The sequence below is a fragment of the Pleurodeles waltl genome, chromosome 10, assembly GCF_031143425.1.
Source record: "Pleurodeles waltl isolate 20211129_DDA chromosome 10, aPleWal1.hap1.20221129, whole genome shotgun sequence".
Taxonomy (NCBI): domain Eukaryota; kingdom Metazoa; phylum Chordata; class Amphibia; order Caudata; family Salamandridae; genus Pleurodeles; species Pleurodeles waltl.
The window spans coordinates 283203208-283224405 of NC_090449.1; the positions used below are offsets into that span (position 1 = coordinate 283203208).

The 21198-nt window shown below is 43.6% G+C and overlaps 1 protein-coding gene across 1 annotated transcript in view; it reads right to left on the bottom strand.

Moving 5' to 3' along the window:
- Positions 1-15174: 15174 nt before the first annotated feature.
- TEKT5 (tektin 5) overlaps positions 15175-21198 on the bottom strand; it is a 727209-nt gene continuing 721185 nt past the window's right edge. Inside the window, exon 7 of the mRNA XM_069212313.1 lies at positions 15175-15391. Coding sequence (XP_069068414.1) covers positions 15175-15391 — 217 coding nt within the window. The remainder of the gene's footprint in view (positions 15392-21198) is intronic.

The following is a 21198-nucleotide window of genomic DNA, read 5'->3' on the forward strand; positions in this document are numbered from 1 at the left end:
ATTATTCTGTGTTTTACTAAACAGCACCTCCAGTAAAGGCCCAGGAGAGTGGTATGTATATAGCTATGACCTATTCCAGGTCTCAGAAGTAACAGTCGCGCTTAACGCTCTCTTGAAATTGAAAGTACTGCTTTGAAGTTTCAAGCTGCTCTTCAAGCACGTAAAGTGCATCTGTTTTTCTAGACATTAGCCAGTTACATGAACATTCATTCTCTGGAAAATGTATCTCTAGTAAAGTTCTGGGTGGAGGAAAGTTTATTCTTTTATACCCTGATTACCAATTGTCCCCATCAAATATAATTATTGCATCCAATAAAAATCCGACACCAAGATATTCGAAATTTATAGATTGTGGTAATTAAGGCTTGTGGCACTTTTTTGGAGAAAAACGTCTGAGTTTCAGGGGCATATTTACAAGAAAGGGCCACATCTATCCTGATGGGCCTCTTTTCTTGCGCCACCCCTACCCCACCTAACAAAACCACGGTTGCACGGTATTTACAATACAGCACACCCTGGCGGTCGTTAGGACAGTAGCGTCAACATTTTTTACACCAATGAGAAGCTTTGCTGCACTACCATTGATTAAAATGGGTGCGTCATTTTAACGCCTGCTCTGAGCAGGTGTTAAAAATGACGGAATAAATGGCACAGTGAAATGTTGTAAATTTCATTGCGCCATTTTTTCAGACTTCTCTGCATCTGAAAGCCCCCTTGCATACATTATGCCTGACGCAGGCATAAGGCGGCGCAAGGGTTTACAAAGTGGCGCAATGCAAGCATTGTGACACTTTGTAAATACGGCATTGGGGAAAAGCCACCTTAGCGCCGCTCTAGTGTAAAAAGAAAGGACGCTACGGTGGCGCAAGGTGGCACTAGGGCTTGTAAATATGTCCATTAATGTTTACACCACCAAAGTCTGAATGTTCCGGTAAATATTGAGGCTCATTGAGGATCACAATTTAACAGGGCACTTGTAAGAGATTAAAGGAGTTCCTTCTTATTATGAAATTAATCACATTTAACACATTGTCTGGATTACCTCAAGTTGCACGCAGTGCAGCGCCACTTATCTTGCACCCCTAAGTGCCCCCCCTTATCGCCACCATGTGTGCTCAGTATTTAAAATATGGCGCACCATGGCAGTAGTTGGGGGACTAGCGTCTGAATTTTTTATGCTAGTCCGCCACTTTGCAGGATTAGTGTAAAAAATTCTGACGCTAATCCTGCAAAGCTCCCAGAGGCCCATTGTAAGCAATGGAAGCCTCCTTCTAACGACTGCTCTGAGCAGACGTTAAGGCCCATGGCTCGTATTTATACTCCGTTTGCGCCGAATTTGCGTCGTTTTTTTCGACGCAAATTCGGCGCAAAACTAACGCCATATTTATACTTTGGCGTTAGACGCGTCTAGCGCCAAAGTATTGGCAAATAGCGTCATTTTTTTGCGTGAACGCCTTCCTTGCGTTAATGAGATGCAAGGAAGGCGTTCCCGTCTAAAAAAAATGACCCATATTTATACTTTTTGACGCTAAACTGCGCTAACGCAGTTTAGCGTAAAAAAATTTAGCGCCGTCTAACGCCATTCTGAAGCGCCATGCGGGCGCCGTATTTATGGAATGGCGTTAGCCGGCGCAAGCAGACCGGCGCTGCCTGGTTTGCGTGGAAAAAAACCACGTAGACCAGGCAGCGCCGGCGTTGGGAAAAAATATGGGCCCATATTTATACTTTTTGACGCTAAACTGCGCTAACGCAGTTTAGCGTCAAAAAATTTAGCGCCGTCTAACGCCATTCTGAAGCGCCATGCGGGCGCCGTATTTATGGAATGGCGTTAGCCGGCGCAAGCAGACCGGCGCTGCCTGGTTTGCGTGGAAAAAAAACACGTAGACCAGGCAGCGCCGGCGTTGGGAAAAAATGACGTTAGGGCGTCTTAAAATGGGGCAAGTCAGGTTGAGGCAAAAAAATCGCCTCAACCCGATTTGCGCCATTTTTTTACGACGCCCAGACGCCATTTCATGACTCCTGTCTTAGTAAAGACAGGAGTCATGCCCCCTTGCCCAATGGCCATGCCCAGGGGACTTGTGTGCGCTAAATTTTTTGACGCTAAACTGCGTTAGCGCAGTTTAGCGTCAAAAAGTATAAATATGGGCCGAAATGTCTTAGATTTCCTTGCGCCATTTTTTGGACCCTCTAATAGGGGAACGCCCCCTTTGCATATATTATGCCTGCTGCAGGCATAATGTAGCGCAAAGGGTTACAAAGTGGCACCGTGACACTCTGTAAATATGGCATGGCATTTTTTAGGCCAACGCCACATTAGCGCACAAAAATGATGCTAATGTGGTGTTTGAAGGGTGCTAGTGGCTCTTTAATATGCCCCAGAGTGTCTATGTGATCAACAGAATGGAAATACAACTGCTTAGTTCAGTTTATTCAATTTATGAGAGTTTTAAACAAAATCATTGAGCAGTGGCCTTAATAAAAACCTCTCCCTTCAATAAAACCTCAGCATCACAAATTCAAATCGTCGTGCAACAGTCAGAAACTTTTTCCCACAGTGATTATAAAATGTAACAATTGCACTAAAATTTGCATTAGAATTCCCTTTATTGAATGTGCTTATGCATCGTTACAAGTAGTTGCTTTAGGACCGATTTACAAAGAAATTGTTGTGACTTACAGCTAACCTTCACCACTAAATAGGAGTAACTTATGCTTGTATAAGAACGCTGTATTCACCAAAGTAAAAAAAACTGGTATTCATCAGTAAATTGATAGTGTAACATACATACATGTGTGTTACTTACACATACGTAATTTTCCTCTTGTGGGTCTTCGCGAGGGTTTGTCAGGGAAAGTCATTCCATGACGTGTTGCATACCCATTCCAGTATTACTTTTTTGGTGTTTCCAGGTATTTTATGTACATTTCCTTCAGTTACCTGCACCATCAAATTACAAGTGAAGATTCAGAAGTAAATGTTACAGGAAGTCTGTGGAAGGAGTGCCAATTGTTCTCAATTTTCAAAGGGAGGATGGAGGAAGAAAGGGAATTATTTTTCAGAGAGTCCTAAAAGCCTGTCGTTGGAATTAACAGAAGTGGTGTAAGAGTTTTATCATTATTACTGTCATTTTAAATAGTAAGATAAAAGCAATTACCCTGTGTGAGCACACTCAAATTGAAAGGCGTTACCTGCATACCAGCCTCTCATCTAATTCCTTGCAATCTTAATATACTAAAATTATAATAAAATATATTAAATACATTATAATACAAATCACCTATTTGAGGTAATCTGGTTCCCTTTTTCACTTTTAAAAATATAACCCAATATTAAATGTTTTTAGTTATACTTCGGTGTCTGGACTTCCTATTTCTCTTAGACCACCGCAAATAACAAACCAACAGGTAAACAATAGAATTACGTTCAGCACCCTGGGATTTAAAAATCAATAGTTTTCGGTAAAAACCACTAGCCTTCTAAATTAAACTTTGGTTGACAAACCTCAACAGGTACCCGAAAAGGTACCTTATTCTTACTGCCCAACATTCACTCCCTCACTAAACACACCACCGAAATTTGGGATCTCTTACACAACCGCTCGCAGAGATGCATAAAGCCCCATTTAGGGACAAACAATCCTCTAAAATGTATCTGCTGAGCAGACAGAAACCCACAAAAGCATGGGTTGTAACTCAGTTACATTCCGCTACATACTTATTTTGACCCTTCTGCTCCCATTATTACTGATTCTGGCTCTGTTTTTAACAGTTGGTAACTAAGACCATTATGGTATGCTATCTTACTAACCTAACCAGTGCTAAAGTGCTTGCGCTATCTCCGTTAAACTTGGTACTGTTGGCTTACATCCTATTTGTATATATATTTTACTTGCAAGTCCCTAGAAAAGTTGTACTATATGTACCTAGGTCCTGTAAATTAAATGCTACTAGTGGGCCTGCAGCATTCATTGTGCCACCCACTTAAGTAGCCTTTTTAAAAACGTCTCAGACATGCCATTGCATCCTGCAGGCCGTTTTAAATTGCAACTTCAACCTGGCAAAATAAACCTTTCCTTTTTAGTACATCTGAGTCACCCTTAGCATATGCCCTTAACACAGGGCAGCGTGTGTTGAATTGAAAAAGTTTGACATGTTCTTTTACGTATTGCATGTTCTGGAAGTTAATTATTGACTTTTGTGGTGCACCTTGACAAGGGTTGTGGCTGCTGCTTAAGGAGGGCTCACCCCCCTCAAAAACCAACAGTCCAATTTCTCACAACCGTCCATTGGAGGGCAAGTGACTTAAAGAATCTCTAGCCTGGGGATACTGAGCCTTTCTTGGAGTGTTGAATGCCACCAATTAGGTGCAACTTCTTGTAAAGTATTACCACATCGCCCTTCATAAACTAATGAATGAATTCACACCACTCAAATAATTTCTAGTAAGGGTATGAGCTATCCCTAACCAGAAATGGTTAACCGGTGAACAAAAGAGGCTGAGAGCCAAGCTACATTTCGCTACATAAAATAAGCCAAGAAAAGCACTGAACAGAATAAAGTTGTCTTCAATGTACTAAGATTGACTGACAGGAGCGTCCCTGTACAAGCCAAAAAGAAGTATTCTGCCTCTCTAGTGGGCAATCACCGGAAAGAGGTTGTCAATATTCTACAGAAAGTGAGCAATATAAACTCAAGTCAGCTCCTATATTACTCCAGGAAATTCTGGATTAGCACCAGTTCTTTGACACAAATAATATGACTTTTGGGGTGACTCAAGTACTTATCATGATCTGAAATCCTATTATCGGAACCATACATTGTAAAACCTGTATAGGGGACCTTTGTCACTTGATCATCATCAAAAACCATTTCCACTCTCTCCAATAAATTCTGATGTTATCTTTCACTCTTTTTGGATAACATTATGCCTGGTCTACATGACTTTTCAATAACCCTCTGTTAAAGGCATGCGTAGCCACATATCAGCACAGAGGGGGTCATTACGACCTCAGCGGTCTTGTAAAAAGACCGCCGAGGCCGCGTGAGACAGAATACTGCCATTGCCAGCGGTATTCCTGGCTCCCTATTATGACTGTCACATCAACATTGCTGCCGGCTCGTAATAGAGCCGGCGGCAATGCTGATGTGCAGCGGGTGCAGAAGCACCCGTTGTGCATTTCACTGCCCGAAATTCGGGCAGTGAAATGCGCGACAGGGCTATGCCTGGGGGCCCCTGCACTGCCCATGCCAAGTGCATGGGCAGTGCAGGGGCCCCCAGGGGCACCCCAAGTCCCCTTACCGCCAGCCTTTCAATGGCGGTGTTTACCGCCACGGACAGGCTGGCGGTCGGGGACTCATAATCCCCAGGGCAGCGGTGCTTGCACCGCTGCCCTGAGGATTATGACCGCCAGGCGGAATCCTGGCGGGAAATTGGAGGGGCCGGCGGTATGGCCGTGGCAATTCCGCCACGGTCATAATTGCTGGCGGAACACCGCCAGCCTGCTGGCGGTGTTACCGCCACCTTACCGCCGGCCGCCAGGGTCGTAATGACCCCCAGAGTCTTCTATTTGTAGCCCTCAACCATTTCTAACTCACAGGTTAAACAACAGTCTACATACCTTTGTAAAATTGTAGCAACATTCTCAATACAGTATTCTGATTTGGCCATAGCATTATCATTTCCCCTAATGTCTGAAGGGTAGGTGATAGCACCTTCTAGGTCACCTGACAGCAAAATCACAACATCTGCACCCATATTAAAGGCAAGACACTCCCGCAGATAACTGATAAACCACTCCTGTTTGATATTTTATTTATTACATTTTCCATTTTACCAACAGTCAAAGTGTACAAAGGAACGCACTAGTACAATATCAGATAATGAGCTGATCTACACATGACATCCCAGCTAACAGTTTAGCATTTCACAATGTTGGATCATAGATTGACATCCTTGTAGTATATACATTGGTCAGGCAAAGTCAGCAGAATTAGTGATTTCACTATCCGATTTCGTCTATGAATACTCCCTCCGCCATGTAGGCTACTCATTCACATTTTATATTGGCTACATAGAGATGGAGGAGTCCCCAGAAGTATCTGGTCTAGAGGCATGTGGAAGAGTGTCCCCATATAATACTCCCATCTCGCCACACATTATCATGCTCTTTAGCCATTATTTAAAGTGGGTGTTTCCTCCCCTTCCCCTGTCACTGACACTCTACAACGTCCCATCAGAGTTGCCATTGACAACAGCGTTCTATAATGTTTTGGGGCATGTAGCACATATCCCAGGAGGGGAATCATTGGAGAAAAAGGCAATAACCAATCAGAAATTATTTTAATAGGTTAGATCACCTGCGGCGAGAACTTGGCCACTGCCGGGCAGCTCCATGGTAGATGCAAAAAATTCACACGGAGCCAGGCATCTATGGCCGCGAAAATCATTTTTATATTCCATGTTTAACCATACCATAGGTGTATGGTAGACCCTGTGCAGTTATTTGTAGTGTATTAATCTACATTTCCATTGAAGGATGCCTCCTTGGTTTGTTTGCGGGTGTAGGACTATTGATTCTCAGAAATGACAATACATACATTTGACGACCAAAGGGATTTGTGTCGTGTTTCCAGCTCTGAGTGAGCCTTTAGTGCTTCAGTGCACATACAGGCTATTAGTTTCTTGGGGATGGGATTCGGTAATAATATAACTGATAAACCACTTTTTAAAAGTCTTTATTTGCAACTTCAAGGCTATAAAGTGGATAAGCAATTAACTCATACACATTCAACTATTGTGAACGAGACAGAAATCATCACACGTTCTAGAATTAGGCAAAGCCATCCAAGCACAGCCCTTAACTTATAAAGCAACATGTTCATCCTTCATAATATTACAAGCAATGCCACAGAGCAGAGGAAAGGGCATGGACTTTTTGTGCAACAATTCCCTCATAACAAACAGGGACAGCAGCCAATTAATAATACTTAATAGAGCAAAGAACAAAATGGTGCTGTCAAGAAAGGAACCACTCCAAAATATAAGCATGCAAGGCATCTTAGTAAGGTGCAGATCAGGGTTCATCTCGTCACCCTTCTAGGTACAAGGCAGTATAAGCTCATGTAAAAAGGGAGACTGTCACCCACGCCCACCTTCAATTAAACAGGGAAAATCATGCTGACCTGTACTCCATGATTCACAAATGTGTTCTGAATCCCCTGCTTTTCTTTTGATTTTTCAACAGTGACAGGACTAACATTGGGAAAAAGGGAATATTGGGCCAAGCGTAAAATTTCTGTTTTCTTTAAGCCCAAAGCAGAATTAATTTCTGATATTCCTCTTTCTGTAATGTCACCAACACAGTGTTTATCACCTCGTTGGTATCACACTGTCTCATTTTAGTTAACCTGTATGGCCCATTCAATGTGGATCGACAGATAGTCACTATCTAAGTCCATCTCCTTTCCCAGGAATGCCTCATGTCCAATTTTCAAATCCTTACCATTATCCAAATCTTCTCATCCGACCAATCTAGGTTTGGCAGCTCTCTTGAATATTCAAGCCTCTCAAGTATGTCTTCCAAAGAAGAGATGAGTGTGACACATCCAGTTTCAAAAGTGACCATTTGTTCCAATCTCTCCATGTTACAAGTGCCTGATGCCTCTAACTTCTCGGTTCTTGTTCCAACAGAATATAGAATGGAATCAACAGCAGTGATCTTTATCAACATAAGGTTCAGGTGGTTCTTCACCTTTGCCTTCAACAAGGTGCGAGAAGAAGGAATACTGTAACTCATCATCCTTGGTGTCTTTCCGAGTCGTCCAAAGGACCTGCACCCATTGAAGTCTTAAGAATCATTGTTTCATTCCATGGGGAGTGCGATTTTGGGGATTTTCCTCCTAGTATTTTCACCACATGGTCGGGACACTAGCACAGAGCAGACAAGTGTTGATGTTCCCAAAACAGATTATTGTCCCAAGGTGACACAACAATCCTCTTCATAAACAGGATAGATGCTTGTTATGTTTCCATTTTATTATTAGGAACTGTGAAGTGGTTAGCGCAGAACTTCTTGCGCTTGTTTCCGATTGTTTCTGCTGGTCGTACGGGGCCTACAAAAAGATCAAACCCACCGACAACACCTAGACAGACCTGCTCTGATGCCAAACAATTTTGAGGCCTCTGGTTCAGCCACTCGACCACCAGTGTTTGAGTCAGCTCAACCCTCCAGCTCCAACCTTCTGCTCGTCCTATGGCCTCTCAATTCCAGACTTGCGTCTCTCCTGCTTAGGTTGGTGGTTGTGACTTGAATGGAGAATCAACTTCAATTCACGTGCAACTGTAGAAGAAACAGAAGGTAACAGATATAGGAAGGCATCAACGCCCTGACAGGTAACAATGCCACTAAATTACAAAGCTGATCAGAAGGAGTCGTGGCCCATTTCTATCTAGTAACAAACTATATCAAGAAGAGCCCCCCCCTTTAGCTATTGATTGTTTTCTTATATATCAATAAACAAAACAGCCCATGAGTCCTGTGTGTATCATACAGTTTATATATGAGTTATGTATTTCAAATATCTTTTGAAATGTGCACCAACAAACCTTAACTTACACAAGATTTTTTTCTAATAAACAAAAAATGCATTAACCCCTTCGCTGCCAGGCCTTTTACCCCCTCAGGTGCCAAGCCTTTTTTTGGCTGTTTTGGGGCACTTCGCGCTTAGGCCCTCATACCTTTTTGTCCACATAAGCTACCCACCCCAAATTGCGTCCTTTTTTCCAACATTCTAGGTATTATAGATACCCAGACTTTGTGGGTTCCCCTGAAGGAGACCAAAAAATTAACCAAAATACAGCGAAAACTTCGTTTAAAAAAAGAAAAAAATGGGAAAAAAGGGCTGCAGAAGAAGGCTTGTGGTGTCCCCTGAAAATGGCATCAAGAAAGGGTTTGCAGTGCTAAAACCACCATCTTCCCAGCTTTCAGGAACAGGCAGACTTCAATCAGAAAACCCATCTGTTCAACACAATTTTGGCATTTTACTGGGACATACCCCATGTTTACTATTTTGTGTGCTTTCAGCCTCCTTCCAGTTAGTGACAGGAATGGCTGTGAAACCAATGCTGGATCCTGGACAGCTAAACATTTCTGAAAAGTAGACAAAACTCTGAATTCAGAAAGGGGTAATTTGTGTAGATCCTAAAAGGGTTTCTTACAGAAAATAACACCTGAAATAAAATAATATTGAAATTGAGGTGAAAAAAATAGCAATTTTTCTCCACGTATTACACTGTAACTTTTTCCTGTGATGTCAGATTTTTTAAAGCAATATACCGTTACGTCTGCTGGACTCTTCTGGTTGTGGTTATATATAGGGCTTGTAGGTTCATCAAGAACCCTAGGTACCCAGAGCCAATAAATGAGCTGCACCTTGCAATGGGTTTTCATTCTATACCGGGTATACAGCAATTAAAATAGGTATCAAGAAAACCTTTGTATTTCCAAAATGGAACAAGATAAGGTGTTGAGAAGCAGTGGTTATTTGCACATCTCTGAATTCCAGGGTGCCCATACTAGCGTGTGAATTACAGGACATTTCTCAAATAGATGTCTTTTTTTACACACTGTCTTACATTTGGAAGGAAAAAATGTAGAGAAAGACAATGGGCAATAACACTTGTTTTGCTATTCTGTGTTCACCCAAGTCTCCCGATGAAAATAGTACCTCAGTTGTGTGGGTAGGCCTAATGCCCGTGGCAGAAAACGCAACATGGGCAAATTTTTACATTGAAATCTGACGTGTTTTTTGCAAAGTGCCTAGCTGTAGATTTTGGCCTCTAGCTCAGCCATCACCTAGGGAAACCTACCAAACCTACAAATTTTTTAAAACTAGACACCTAGGGGAATCCAAGATGGGGTGACTTGTGGGGCTCTCACCAGGTTCTGTTATCCAGAATCCTTTGCAAACCTCAAAATTTGGCTAAAAAACACATTTTCCTCATATTTCGGTGACAAAAAATTCTGGAATCTGAGAGGAGCCACAAATTTCCTTCCATCCAGAGTTCCCCCAAGTCTTCCAATAAAAATTGTACCTCACTTGTGTGGGTAGACCTAGCGCCTGTGACAGGAAATGCCCCAAACACAATGTGGACACATCACATTTTCCCAAAGATAACAGACCTGTTTTTTGCAAAGTGCCTAGATGTGGATTTTGGCTTCTAGCTCTACCAGCACCTAGGGAAACCTACCAAACCTGCGCATTTTTTAAAACTAGACACCTAGGGGAATCCAAGATGGGGTGACTTGTGGGACTCTCACCAGGTTCTGTTACTCAGAATCCTTTGCAAACCTCAAAATGTGGCCAAAAAACACTTTTTCCTCACATTTCGAGAACAGAAAGTTCTGGAATCTGAAAGTATCCACAAATTTCCTTCCACCCAGCGTTCTGCCAAGTCTCCCGATAAAAATTGTACCTCACTTGTTTTTGGTCCAGGGCTCAGCAGCGATCTAGGGAAACCTACCAAACCCAAACATTTCTGAAAACTAGACAGCCGAGGGAGTCCAGGGCGATGTGACTTGCTTGGATCCCCCAATGTTTTCTTACCCAGAATCCTCAGCAAACCTCAAATTTAGTTAGAAAAATCACATTTTTCCCACATTTCAGTGTGGGATCACTGCACCGGGCCAAATTTCCTACCACTCAGCATTCCACCCAGTCTCCCGGTAAAAATGATACCTCACTTGTGTAGGTGGGCCAAGTGCCTGTAACAGGGAAGAGCCAAACACATGTCGAAATTGTTGGGGGAACCAAAGTGGGTCTAAAAGGGCAGTTTGAAAAAAACATTTTTAGGCTGACAAGTGCAGCAGAAATTTTATGGGTATAGATGATACAATGCTGGGTGGTAGGACTTTTGTGGATTCCTGGAGATCCTGCAAGGTTCCATCACAAAATGTGGGAAAATGTGTGATTTCCAGCAGAGTTGGAGGTTTGCAGGGCATTGTGGGTAAGAAAATGGTGCTGGTTGCATATAAAGCACACCACCCTGGAATCACCCAAATATTTAGTTTTCAGATGTGTCTAGGTCTTGTGGATTTTTCTACATGGCAGCGTCCCAAAGTCCAAAAAAAGTGCAGCCCTCACCATTCCAAGTGGGACGATTTTGAGAGTTAGCCAAGCTCTCATAGCCCAAATGTAAAACCAAAACCCAAAATAATGAAATGTCCTCTTGCTTGCTGTGGGATAAGATGTTTTAGTGTGCAGGGGAGAGCTGAAAGACTGTTACCCCCTTCAGTTGGGGTGGGGGCATAACCAGGCCCATGCTGGTTGGTAGACACCACCCAACTATTTTTTTTTTTAATTCCTTGGCATCTAGTAGACTTTCTGCCCCCCGGGAATTGGATCGGGGGTAACTGCCCACTGGTGGGCAGAACAACTTTGGCCCCATTTATTTGGGGTGGGGGTATGGCCATATCCCCACCCTCTTATTTTGAAAAAATAAAATCTTACCTGGTCTCTGGTGGGCTTTCTGCCCCCGTTGGGGGCAGATGGGCCTTCCAAAAATAGGCCGATCTGCCCCCAAGGGGAGATATGGCTCCCCCCCAAACAAAACACACACACCAATCCCTGGTGCCTAAGTGATTTCTGCCCCCCGCCCCCCTGGGGCAGATTGGCCTAATGGAAATAGGCTGATCTGCCCCCAAGGGGAGCAGAAATGGACTAAAATAAATTTGCTCCCCCCAGGGGAGCCACCGTTGCCTAAGGGGTCACTCCCCTTGTGTGAAATTGGCACAAAAAAAAAATCCCCGGTGCCTAGTGGTTTCTGCTCACCTTGGTGCCAGATCGGCCTAACAAAAATAGGCCGATCTGCCCCCAGAAATGGCCTAAATACAATGTTTCCTCCAGGGGAGTGACCCTTGCCTAAGGGGTCTCTCCCAATATGTACAAAACAAAAGTAAACATACAAAAAAATATATCCCTGGTGTCTAGGGGTTTCTGCCCTCCCCCCCCCTGTGGGCAGATCAGCCTAATCATAATAGGCCGATCTGCCCCCGGGGAGGCAGAAAAGGCCTAAAAATATATTGCCCCCCCCGGGGGAGCGGACCTTGCCCAAGGGGCCACTCCCCTTATGCACAAGTATAAAAAACAAAAATAATAATTCCCTGGTGTCTAGTGGTTACTGCCCCCTCTTGGGGGAAGATTGGCCTAATAAAAATAGGCTCATCTGCCCCCAAGGGGTGCATAAATGGCCTAAATACAATTCCCCCCCCCCCCCCCCCAGGGGAGCGACCCTTGCCTAAGGAGTCGCTCCCCCATACATAAAAACATAAAGTAAAAATATATATATATCCCTGGTGCCTAGAGGTTTCTGCCCCCCTGGGGACAGATCGTCCTAATTATAATAGGCCGATCTGCCCTCGGGGGGGGCAGAAAACGCCTAAAAATATTTTGTCCCCCTGGGGAGCGGCCCTAGCACAAGGGGCCACACCCCGTATGCGTAAGTATAAAAAAAAAATCCATGGTTTCTACAGGTTTCTTCCCCCCTTGGGGGCAGAATGACCTAATTAAAATAGGCCAAATTGCCCCCAAGGGGGGCAGAAATGGCCTAAAAGTAATTTTGCCCCCCCCCGGGAGCGACCCTTGCCGAAGGGGTCGCTCCCCACATATGAAAAAGAAAATAAACAAAAAAAAATATCGCTGGTGTCTAGGGGGTTTCTGTCCTTTTTTAGGCAGATCTGACCTCAGGGGGGGCAGAAATGGCCTAAAAATAATTTGGCCCCCTGGGGAGTGGCCCTTGCCCAAGGGTCCACTCCGCTTATGAATAAGTATATAAAAAATAAATCCATGGTTGCGATCGGGCAGCAGAAATGCTTGCAGAGACATGAAAGGAAAGGCATTTCCTTTCCTCTCATACCTCTGCCTGCCCTCTCCTCCCGAACGGAAGAGAAATGCTGATCATTTGTCTTCTGCATCGCACTGGATTCAAGAGTGCTGATGTCATCAGACGTCACTGGGGGGTCGGGGTGGAAGGGGAAGTGATTCCCCTTCCAGCCCTGCCCTGTGGGAGTGGGGGTGGGGGAGGCCCTCGGGGGCAGCGCTTCCCCCAAGGGCCTATACCAGGACTTAGCGGTTACGTCTGTGGCGCCTCAGCACCGTACCACCGGACGTTACCACTACGTCCTTGGTGGGGAAGGGGTTAATAAGACAACTGCAAAACAAAAACACCAATAAAGACAATAAACAGAAATGTATAGAGTTATTGTGTCCAAGAACATAAATTAAAGGGCTACCCATGCAAAGTAGGGTTAGTTAATTGTAGCAGTTCAATAGTGTCCCAAACGTTTGCTGTTAGACAGGGAGCTAGTCAGAGAGGAGTCCAATTTGCTCTAGGATTTTGCTCCTTACTTCCTACTAGGCCTTGAGACATGTAACTTTTTAAAGATCGCCAACGTGTTTCGACCTGAAAATGGTTGGAAACATCTTTAAAGGAGGTCATCATCAGGGTAAAGTTTGTTGATAATGTCTGGACATGCGCAAGGTGCCATCTAAACACTTTGATGGTGAACTTTAAGGAAAAACTGCCAAAAGTGCTTGTTTGTACGGAGCGCTAACTGCAGGGCACCATTTGGTAGCTATGATGGTGAACCTGTGCCGATACTGCTAAATGCCTTACTCTTTTGTAGTCTTCTCACCTCCGTTCCTTGAGGTACCACTTGTGCTTATGTGGTCCACCCGGCTACTCCATTCGTAGCAGTTATTTTTTTCATGGCCATTTCTATCTCAGAGGCATATGAATGCAGGAAGGTGGGGAGAATAATACAATTATTCCAATGATTAACTTATTTTCTGCACACTTTGTGAAAAAGGGTAGGGATCAGGCTTTAGTAACTCCATCTCAGGTTCAAGTACAGGACTGAATGATTAAGGATTAAGTCCACTTCAGTGATGCACCTAGCTTATGATATGCCCTAAGTTTCAAATTGCATGAGGCAATAGGCTCAAAGGGTTTGTTCATCAATTAAGCTAAAACCAGACTGAGTGCAAGAGATTATGGGACACCGACTGTATGGAAACTATGCATCATGCTTGTTATTGGTGGTGGAGAATATCTGTAGGTTGATAGGTAGGTCTTGCAAGAGTTGCATGTCAGAATATTGCACAGGCATCAAACATAAATTTTGTCTTCAGAGCCATAAGGGGTTTGGATATTGAAGTGAGCTAGGCTAGTGAAGACTTTGCTGCTCTTCCCTGAACGTTATCAAGTAGTCTGGCTGAAACATGTCATTTGGTGTGCCAGAGAAATGTTCCTGCAACCACGTGGCTTCACCTTTCTTTCCCATGATTATTCCCATAACTTACACCAGCTGAAATGAAAGAGACCTTCCTTTGAGGGCTCTATAGTAGTTGTGTCTTGTACCACCCTACCAAGAACGATGCTCAAGACTACTCCCAGTGGTCGAGATTCTGTATTCATTCTGTCACTCCACATCCACACAATGATACCCAGCATCTCCTGCTGTAGCTTTGCGTCCGTATTCTGCCTGTAAAAGCCAAGCAGCTCAGGATGGCCTTCAAGTCATAAGTAGGACATGCCGCAGAGGTGTGCATTACATTGGATGCCTGCTTCCCAAACAAGAGATGCAGAGGTTATGAGGCTAAGGTGCTACAAACTGCCTATGGCTAGAGAGTAATGATGTAAAGTGCATTACTGTGGCATTATTTACAAGAACTGAAGGAAGAAGGAAGGAAAACTGAAAAAAGCAGAAAAAGAAATAGGTGAGGATCCACAAAGGAAGTTGCTGAGCATGAGAGGAGATATCCTTCAATAGTGTAGGGTAATACCCCTAGGGATATGTAGAGTGGCGCTATTTGTCAACGAGAGATGTGGAATCATGCGTCTAAAGCTCTACTGCGACAGATATAGAAAGGTTTCTGATCCCACGTTGATGTAGCAGTGAACCAACATTTTGAGAGCTTGAAAGAGACAAGATGGAGGAGTAACAGGTGTTTTAAGAACTGGAAAAAACATTTCACATGCCCTTTCCAACTATAGCATGTTATAAGAAACTCTTACAATAATTTTGTTTCTGTTACATTTTTAAAAAAAAAGAGAAACATAATATCCTCTTCCTCCGATACATGTTTCTGTTTCGTGCTGGAACAACAGCTGATATTTTAGGTGTAGCCAATGAGTTGTGGAGTACTCGGGAAGGTCTTGCGCAACCCCATACATTGTTCCTTGTCTATGTAGAGGGAATTTGTCTTCACAATAAGCTCTTGCTGAAGCCTTGATCTGTTGAGAGCAAGCAGCTGAAGAGTAGCTTGTGCTTCATTTAAGCGAACCCTCAGTGTCTGAATTGAGTCATCGATGGTGTGAACTTCATGTACAAGCCTATAAAAAAATAACATGTAAGCCTTTTAGAACATACTATTTTGCACCTTTAGATCAAGGATGTAATCACATATTTGTATCTACAAATAGCATAGTTACTGCTAGCAGACACATTGTCTATACTGTTTTAAAAGAACAACAACTGTAATGTTTTTCTTACAGATTTTGATTTCAACAAATGCTTGGCATCAATGTCTTAAACTATTTAAACTATTCGGATTTCATACATCAAAGCAAGTGTGGCAGGAAGTGAAGTACAGAAGAAAGATTGACATCCAGATTACTAATGATAATACTCATTACGACAAGTCCCCTGGAGCTCTAATGGTGATGAATGGTTCCCCGGTCTACCCCACGATTATAGACTACTTGTTTTTAGGCATTACAGGTACTGCCAGGCAGCATTCTGACTGGTAAATTCCTTTGGTTCTGTGAAGACCTGTGCTTGGATAATAAACACCAGATTCTAAGACATTTTAAGCGTTAAACCTTGCAGGTCTCACAATGGGGAATGTTTTGGATATGCTGGTATAGCAACCAGTTTTTCCCATTCTGTTCTCAGGGTGGTGATGCTCCTGATCTTTACAGACTTTCTTTTCAAACACCTTCTTATTGAGGGAAATACATCAGTACAATAAGCAAGAGTATAAGTAAGTTAACATGGAAGAAACTAATGAGAAAACATGGCAATTTCCAGGCAATGTGCATAGAGTTATAGCATCAACACGCAATGCAATACATGTGGAGAAGATGAAGAACACTAGGATAAGGTGTTGTTTGACTAAAATATCATTAGTATGGCCTTTACAAATTCCTTTCCAAAACAAATATATTTAAGGATTGTGAGTGTAACTCTTGCAGTTATTGTTTTCATGGCCCGACAGATGCTAGATTTTGCTGCAGCACAATGAACTGGCAGAGGTTTCCATTAATTGGCCACTGCAACCCAGGCATCTATCAAAAGCTGGGCTATGAGAGTACTACTCAGGAAAGAAAAGCTGTAGGAGATGACCAGAGTCAAGCGAATAGTAAGATGATCAGAGGATTGAGAGGTAATTGGATATTAATGATGGCTTAAATGTGGGAAGGTAACAGCTACCAAAAGATATGTTACAGGTCACATGACCACCATATCTAGTATATGACACCCACCTGGAGGCAACCTATCCAACAGTTAGCTGCAGAGCTAGTAGGAGGGCGGAATCAGACACTATGGTGGTCATTCTGACCGCGGCGGGCGGCGGTCACCGCCCGCCATGCGGTCACCGCCGAATGACCGCCCTGCGGTCAAAAGACCGCGGCGGCCATTCCAACTTTCCAGCTGGGCCGGCGGGCGACCGCCAAAAGGCCGCCGGCCGGCCCAGCGGGAAAGCCCATGCAACGAGGAAGCCGGCTCCGAATGGAGCCGGCGGAATTGCAGGGGTGCGACGGGTGCAGTGGCACCCGTCGCGATTTTCACTGTCTGCTAAGCAGACAGTGAAAATCTTTGTGGGGCCCCCAGGGGCCCCACGACACCTGTTCCCGCCATCCTCACCGCCAGAAACAGGGTGGCGGGAAGAGGGTCGAATCCCCATGGCGGCGCTGCAAGCAGCGCCGCCATGGAGGATTCCCTGGGCCAGGAGAAAACCGGCGGGAAACCGCCGGTTCCCCTTTTCTGACCGCGGCTTTACCGCCGCGGTCAGAATAGCTCTGGAAGCACCGCCAGCCTGTTGGCGGTGCTTCCCCAGTCCCCGGCCCTGGCGGTCATGGACCGCCAGGGTCGGAATGACCCCCTATATGTACAGAATTCAACTAGTCACTTTGTATACGGAACAGCTGGAAGGCCTCCGCCCAGATTTCCATTTTACAACCATGGTGCCATTTGAGTACACAGTTTGGAATGGTAATGTCCTTCAGTGAAGTTGATAAAGTAGATAGATGAAAGGTAATTTTACCTGTGTGCGTCTTCACAACATGAACCAAATGTTAATTTGCAAAAGCCCAGCTTCTTAGTTCATTGATGCAATGCAATGGTGCACTGAAAATATTCAAATTCATTAAGACCACATTCAGATTTGAAATTGGAGAAGATCTGTTATCTGCCAAAATGTAAGGTTTGAAAAGTAGAAATATAATTTGGTAGGCAAAAAGCAGTATTGTAAATGACTGAGAATGTGCAGATAGATAGGTAGCGACGGTATATTTTCCTCTAGTGAGGCAAGCCTGCTGCTTTGGATAATGGCCCTGACATGCAGAGACATTTCTTTGCTAAGTCAAGTTTGTGTAGAGTTGTCATAAGCCGTCAGACCACTCTGTTAAACACCGTTTCTGCAAACAGCACTAGAGCCAAAAACTGGATTTTACCTTTTTTTTAGCAGTTTCAACTGTGTTAACCTCTTATGTGGTATTGCTGTTGGTATGCGTGCTTCTCATTAATCCTTTCTGATCAGAGTATATAGGAGGGTGGATAGAACTTCTTCCAAGCATGTGACCAGGATTTTCCAGTATGGGTATATAGGTTTTCCTGTTTTAAGTTTTAACCTATAAACCCTGACATGACCCTACTGAAAAAGAAATATTCCTAATCAGTGTAAACAGATAAATACTGATGAATACGGATTTCCCATACTATAGGAAGCTACATTTCCATCCAGCAAAAACTAAGTGAGACAGAATACGGCAATTTAGGTGTTTGTGTCAATACCCCTTACAAATGCTTTAATAGTTTTCTTGTCTAAGTCAGCCACCTGCAAGTAATGTGATGGCGTTCCTTTCGTTTTGCTTGTGTTTGTCCTACACGAAGAACATTTCTGTTTCACTGTGTTTTGATTGGGTGAATGGTATCCTTCCACTGTTGATGTTGTAACTTTGCATTGTGGTACATGAGATACTATTTTATATAGTTCTGCTCTCGAATACACCTGTATTTTCTCTCTCCTACAGTCACGTGCCCCTCACCTCACTCACGCTATCACAGCGGCTGCCCCTCTATCGGCAGTTGACTACCTTTAAATACATTTGAACCCATTCCAAGTTGGCTGCCTTTGTGCATACATGTGCCGTGGCACTCTTAGGCATTCAGTGATAGCTGATGTGCATGCGCACGCACATGCAAGACATCGTTTAATGTTTTTTTTCTTGAATTAAAAAAACATTCCAAAATAGCTGCTGCGTTTGCCAGCACATATGCAACAACCATGTGGGAAGAAAACGTATTGGCAAAACCAATAAGTGATCTATTTGCTTTGCCAAATCGTGTTTTATTTCTCGCTAAAAGGACCATCACAATGTCACTGTGTTTGTTATCCAAGGCAGCAGCAAGGAAAACATGTCTAAAATGAGTCTGCTTTTCTTTTGATGTTTAGTGATGACATTTTCTTTTGTCTCTCCTGTTTTTGTGTGAGAGCTGTAGAAGAGCATGGCTTACAAGACAGTGTTCACATTCAATACAGTTATTTTTTTTAACTCACCTGCCAATTTGTGAGAGCTAAAATCAAATTTGATATAATGTAGCGTTTTTATTTTGATGATCATTGGTAGTAAACATAGCTGGCTAAAATTCATGACCGAACACGTTTCAAATATCCAGTGCAAGGTGGAGAGAGTGTGCTAAAACCGTGACGATGGAACAGTGACAAAAGCATGCTACACCACTTCCAACACACCAAAACAATGTAATAACAATAGGCATAACTGTCGGGTGGTCTAATGTTATGCGTAGGTGCAAGGCTCACTGCGCTTGGCACTCCTATTGGTCTGAGACCCCTTCCTACACATACCAAAGGTGGAATGGGAGAAGTACCTCAGAGAATGCTGCACTGGACCATTAAGTCCCCCAAATGTAGTAAATACTGCAAAATGTGTGCAGGCCAATACTAGACGATGAGTAGGGATCTCTGTTGGGACACTACAGAAGTGGTCAATCATATGATGTGAACAAGGCGATATTTAGGATGTCATGTAAATGAAGAGAATACAATGAATTGAACCACATTACAGAGAAATACTGATGACCATTCAAAGCACCTGCCACATAAATCACCATCTGCTACATAACTGGAGAGTACAACAAAATACATTTTGGATGCACAGTGGTAGAGAGTTTCCAAAGACTAGCTGGTCACCTTTCAGGTGAGAATTGCTGTATTCAACTTTAGCTGAGGCTGTCTATCATTTGCCTTATGCCACTTAATTTGTGTTTTTGCCACATAATTTGGTCAATCTACACCCTAATGTGGTCCTCCACTAATGCGTAATTCCATTGTCCCCAATAATAGGTTACCACTAACGTTTTAGTCAAAGGTTAAAAACTGTTTTTTATTATAGATGACGGTCCTCAAACAATCAGAGCCTAGTTCTTTACTGGTTTTAAGATATTAGATACCTGACTTCATTTCAACAAGCATTCTTGGGAGTTCAGGTTTAGCCATCTGTTCAGCTGACAATCTGCGAAAGAGAATGTTCTCAAGGTATGTTTCTCGAGTAATGGGTGTTCAGAAATAAACAGATTAGTGAAAAAATCTGTATGTCAGTAGCTAATTGGTCCTTAATGGTGAGGATATTTTTTTTGTATAGTTTTTATTGGCATTTCAACAGTATTCAAACATAATTATAGCATTCTGATAAAGTATTAAAGGCCATAACTTAGGATCATAAGGATAATTAAGGTCTCCCCTATCCACCCCCATGTTCACATTCCGGTCCATCTTGTATAGCCAGCAGAAAACATTGTACCATACAAAGCATTATCAGAGGAGTGAAGATGAACTCACCACAGCAATCCCCATCATTTGAGATGACTCTGGTTCTTCCTTGGGCAGTCTACTTGCGCTCCCCTACACCACTTCCACCACAGCTAAGGGAGGCAGGGAATCTGGGGGTCTAACAATTCAGGGAGCATAGCTGCCCAACTCTGCAGGTCGTCTGCTAGTTTTTTGTCCTACCACGTTTTCCGCATATGACCTTCTTCTGTAGCAGCCCAGTCAGCCACATCTCTCAACCATTCTGCAATTTTCAGAGCTGTCGGGCACCGTCACTGAATAGCAGTTCTATGCTTCGCCGGCGTAAGCTCCATTTTCTTTTTTTTCCTCATAGGGACCCACCCTAACAAACACTGTCCCACATCTCTGGGTGTGGACCAGCCAGTGGCCACGTTCAGGGATTTTAGCACTATTTCTCAGTACTCTTCCAACCCGGGGCATCCTCAAATCATACGTGTAAAGTTTGTGTCAATCGGAGCGCAATGGGGGCAGGTGGAGGAGCATGCCGGATGGATGGCATCCAGGGTGTTGGCGTGAGATAAACCTGGTGAATTATATTATATTGAATTAACTTAAATCTAACGTTGGAATATGTGGTCATCATCCCCTCATAAATTCTTTCCCACTCCATGGTGGAGAGTGGTACTCCCAGCAGAACATGCCACTTGGCTAGTATCACACCTTTACCTGAAGGTCTGACTGCTGCAGGTTCTCCCTCAGCATCCTGTAAAGGTGTGATACTAGTCTACAACTGCCTACCAGATTCAGCCCGGCCACCAGAGTCTGGAACTCCGTGGGGGAGGTGGGTGCTCCGGGAATAAGGACCATTTTCCGTGGGCATATTGATGAAATTGTACGGTCCCCAGGCTGAATGGTTCTATAGCAATAGTAAGAGTAATAAAGTGGTTACCTGGATAGATGTACATCATGGTAACACAGCCCCTCTTCTGCCATTTGTCTATTAACATCAATTTTTCTCTCAGCAAAAATAGGTGAAGCACCCACACAGGCATGTTGGGAGTAAACAGAGCCCTCTTTAAGACCAGTTGGACCACTCTTTCCCATGTT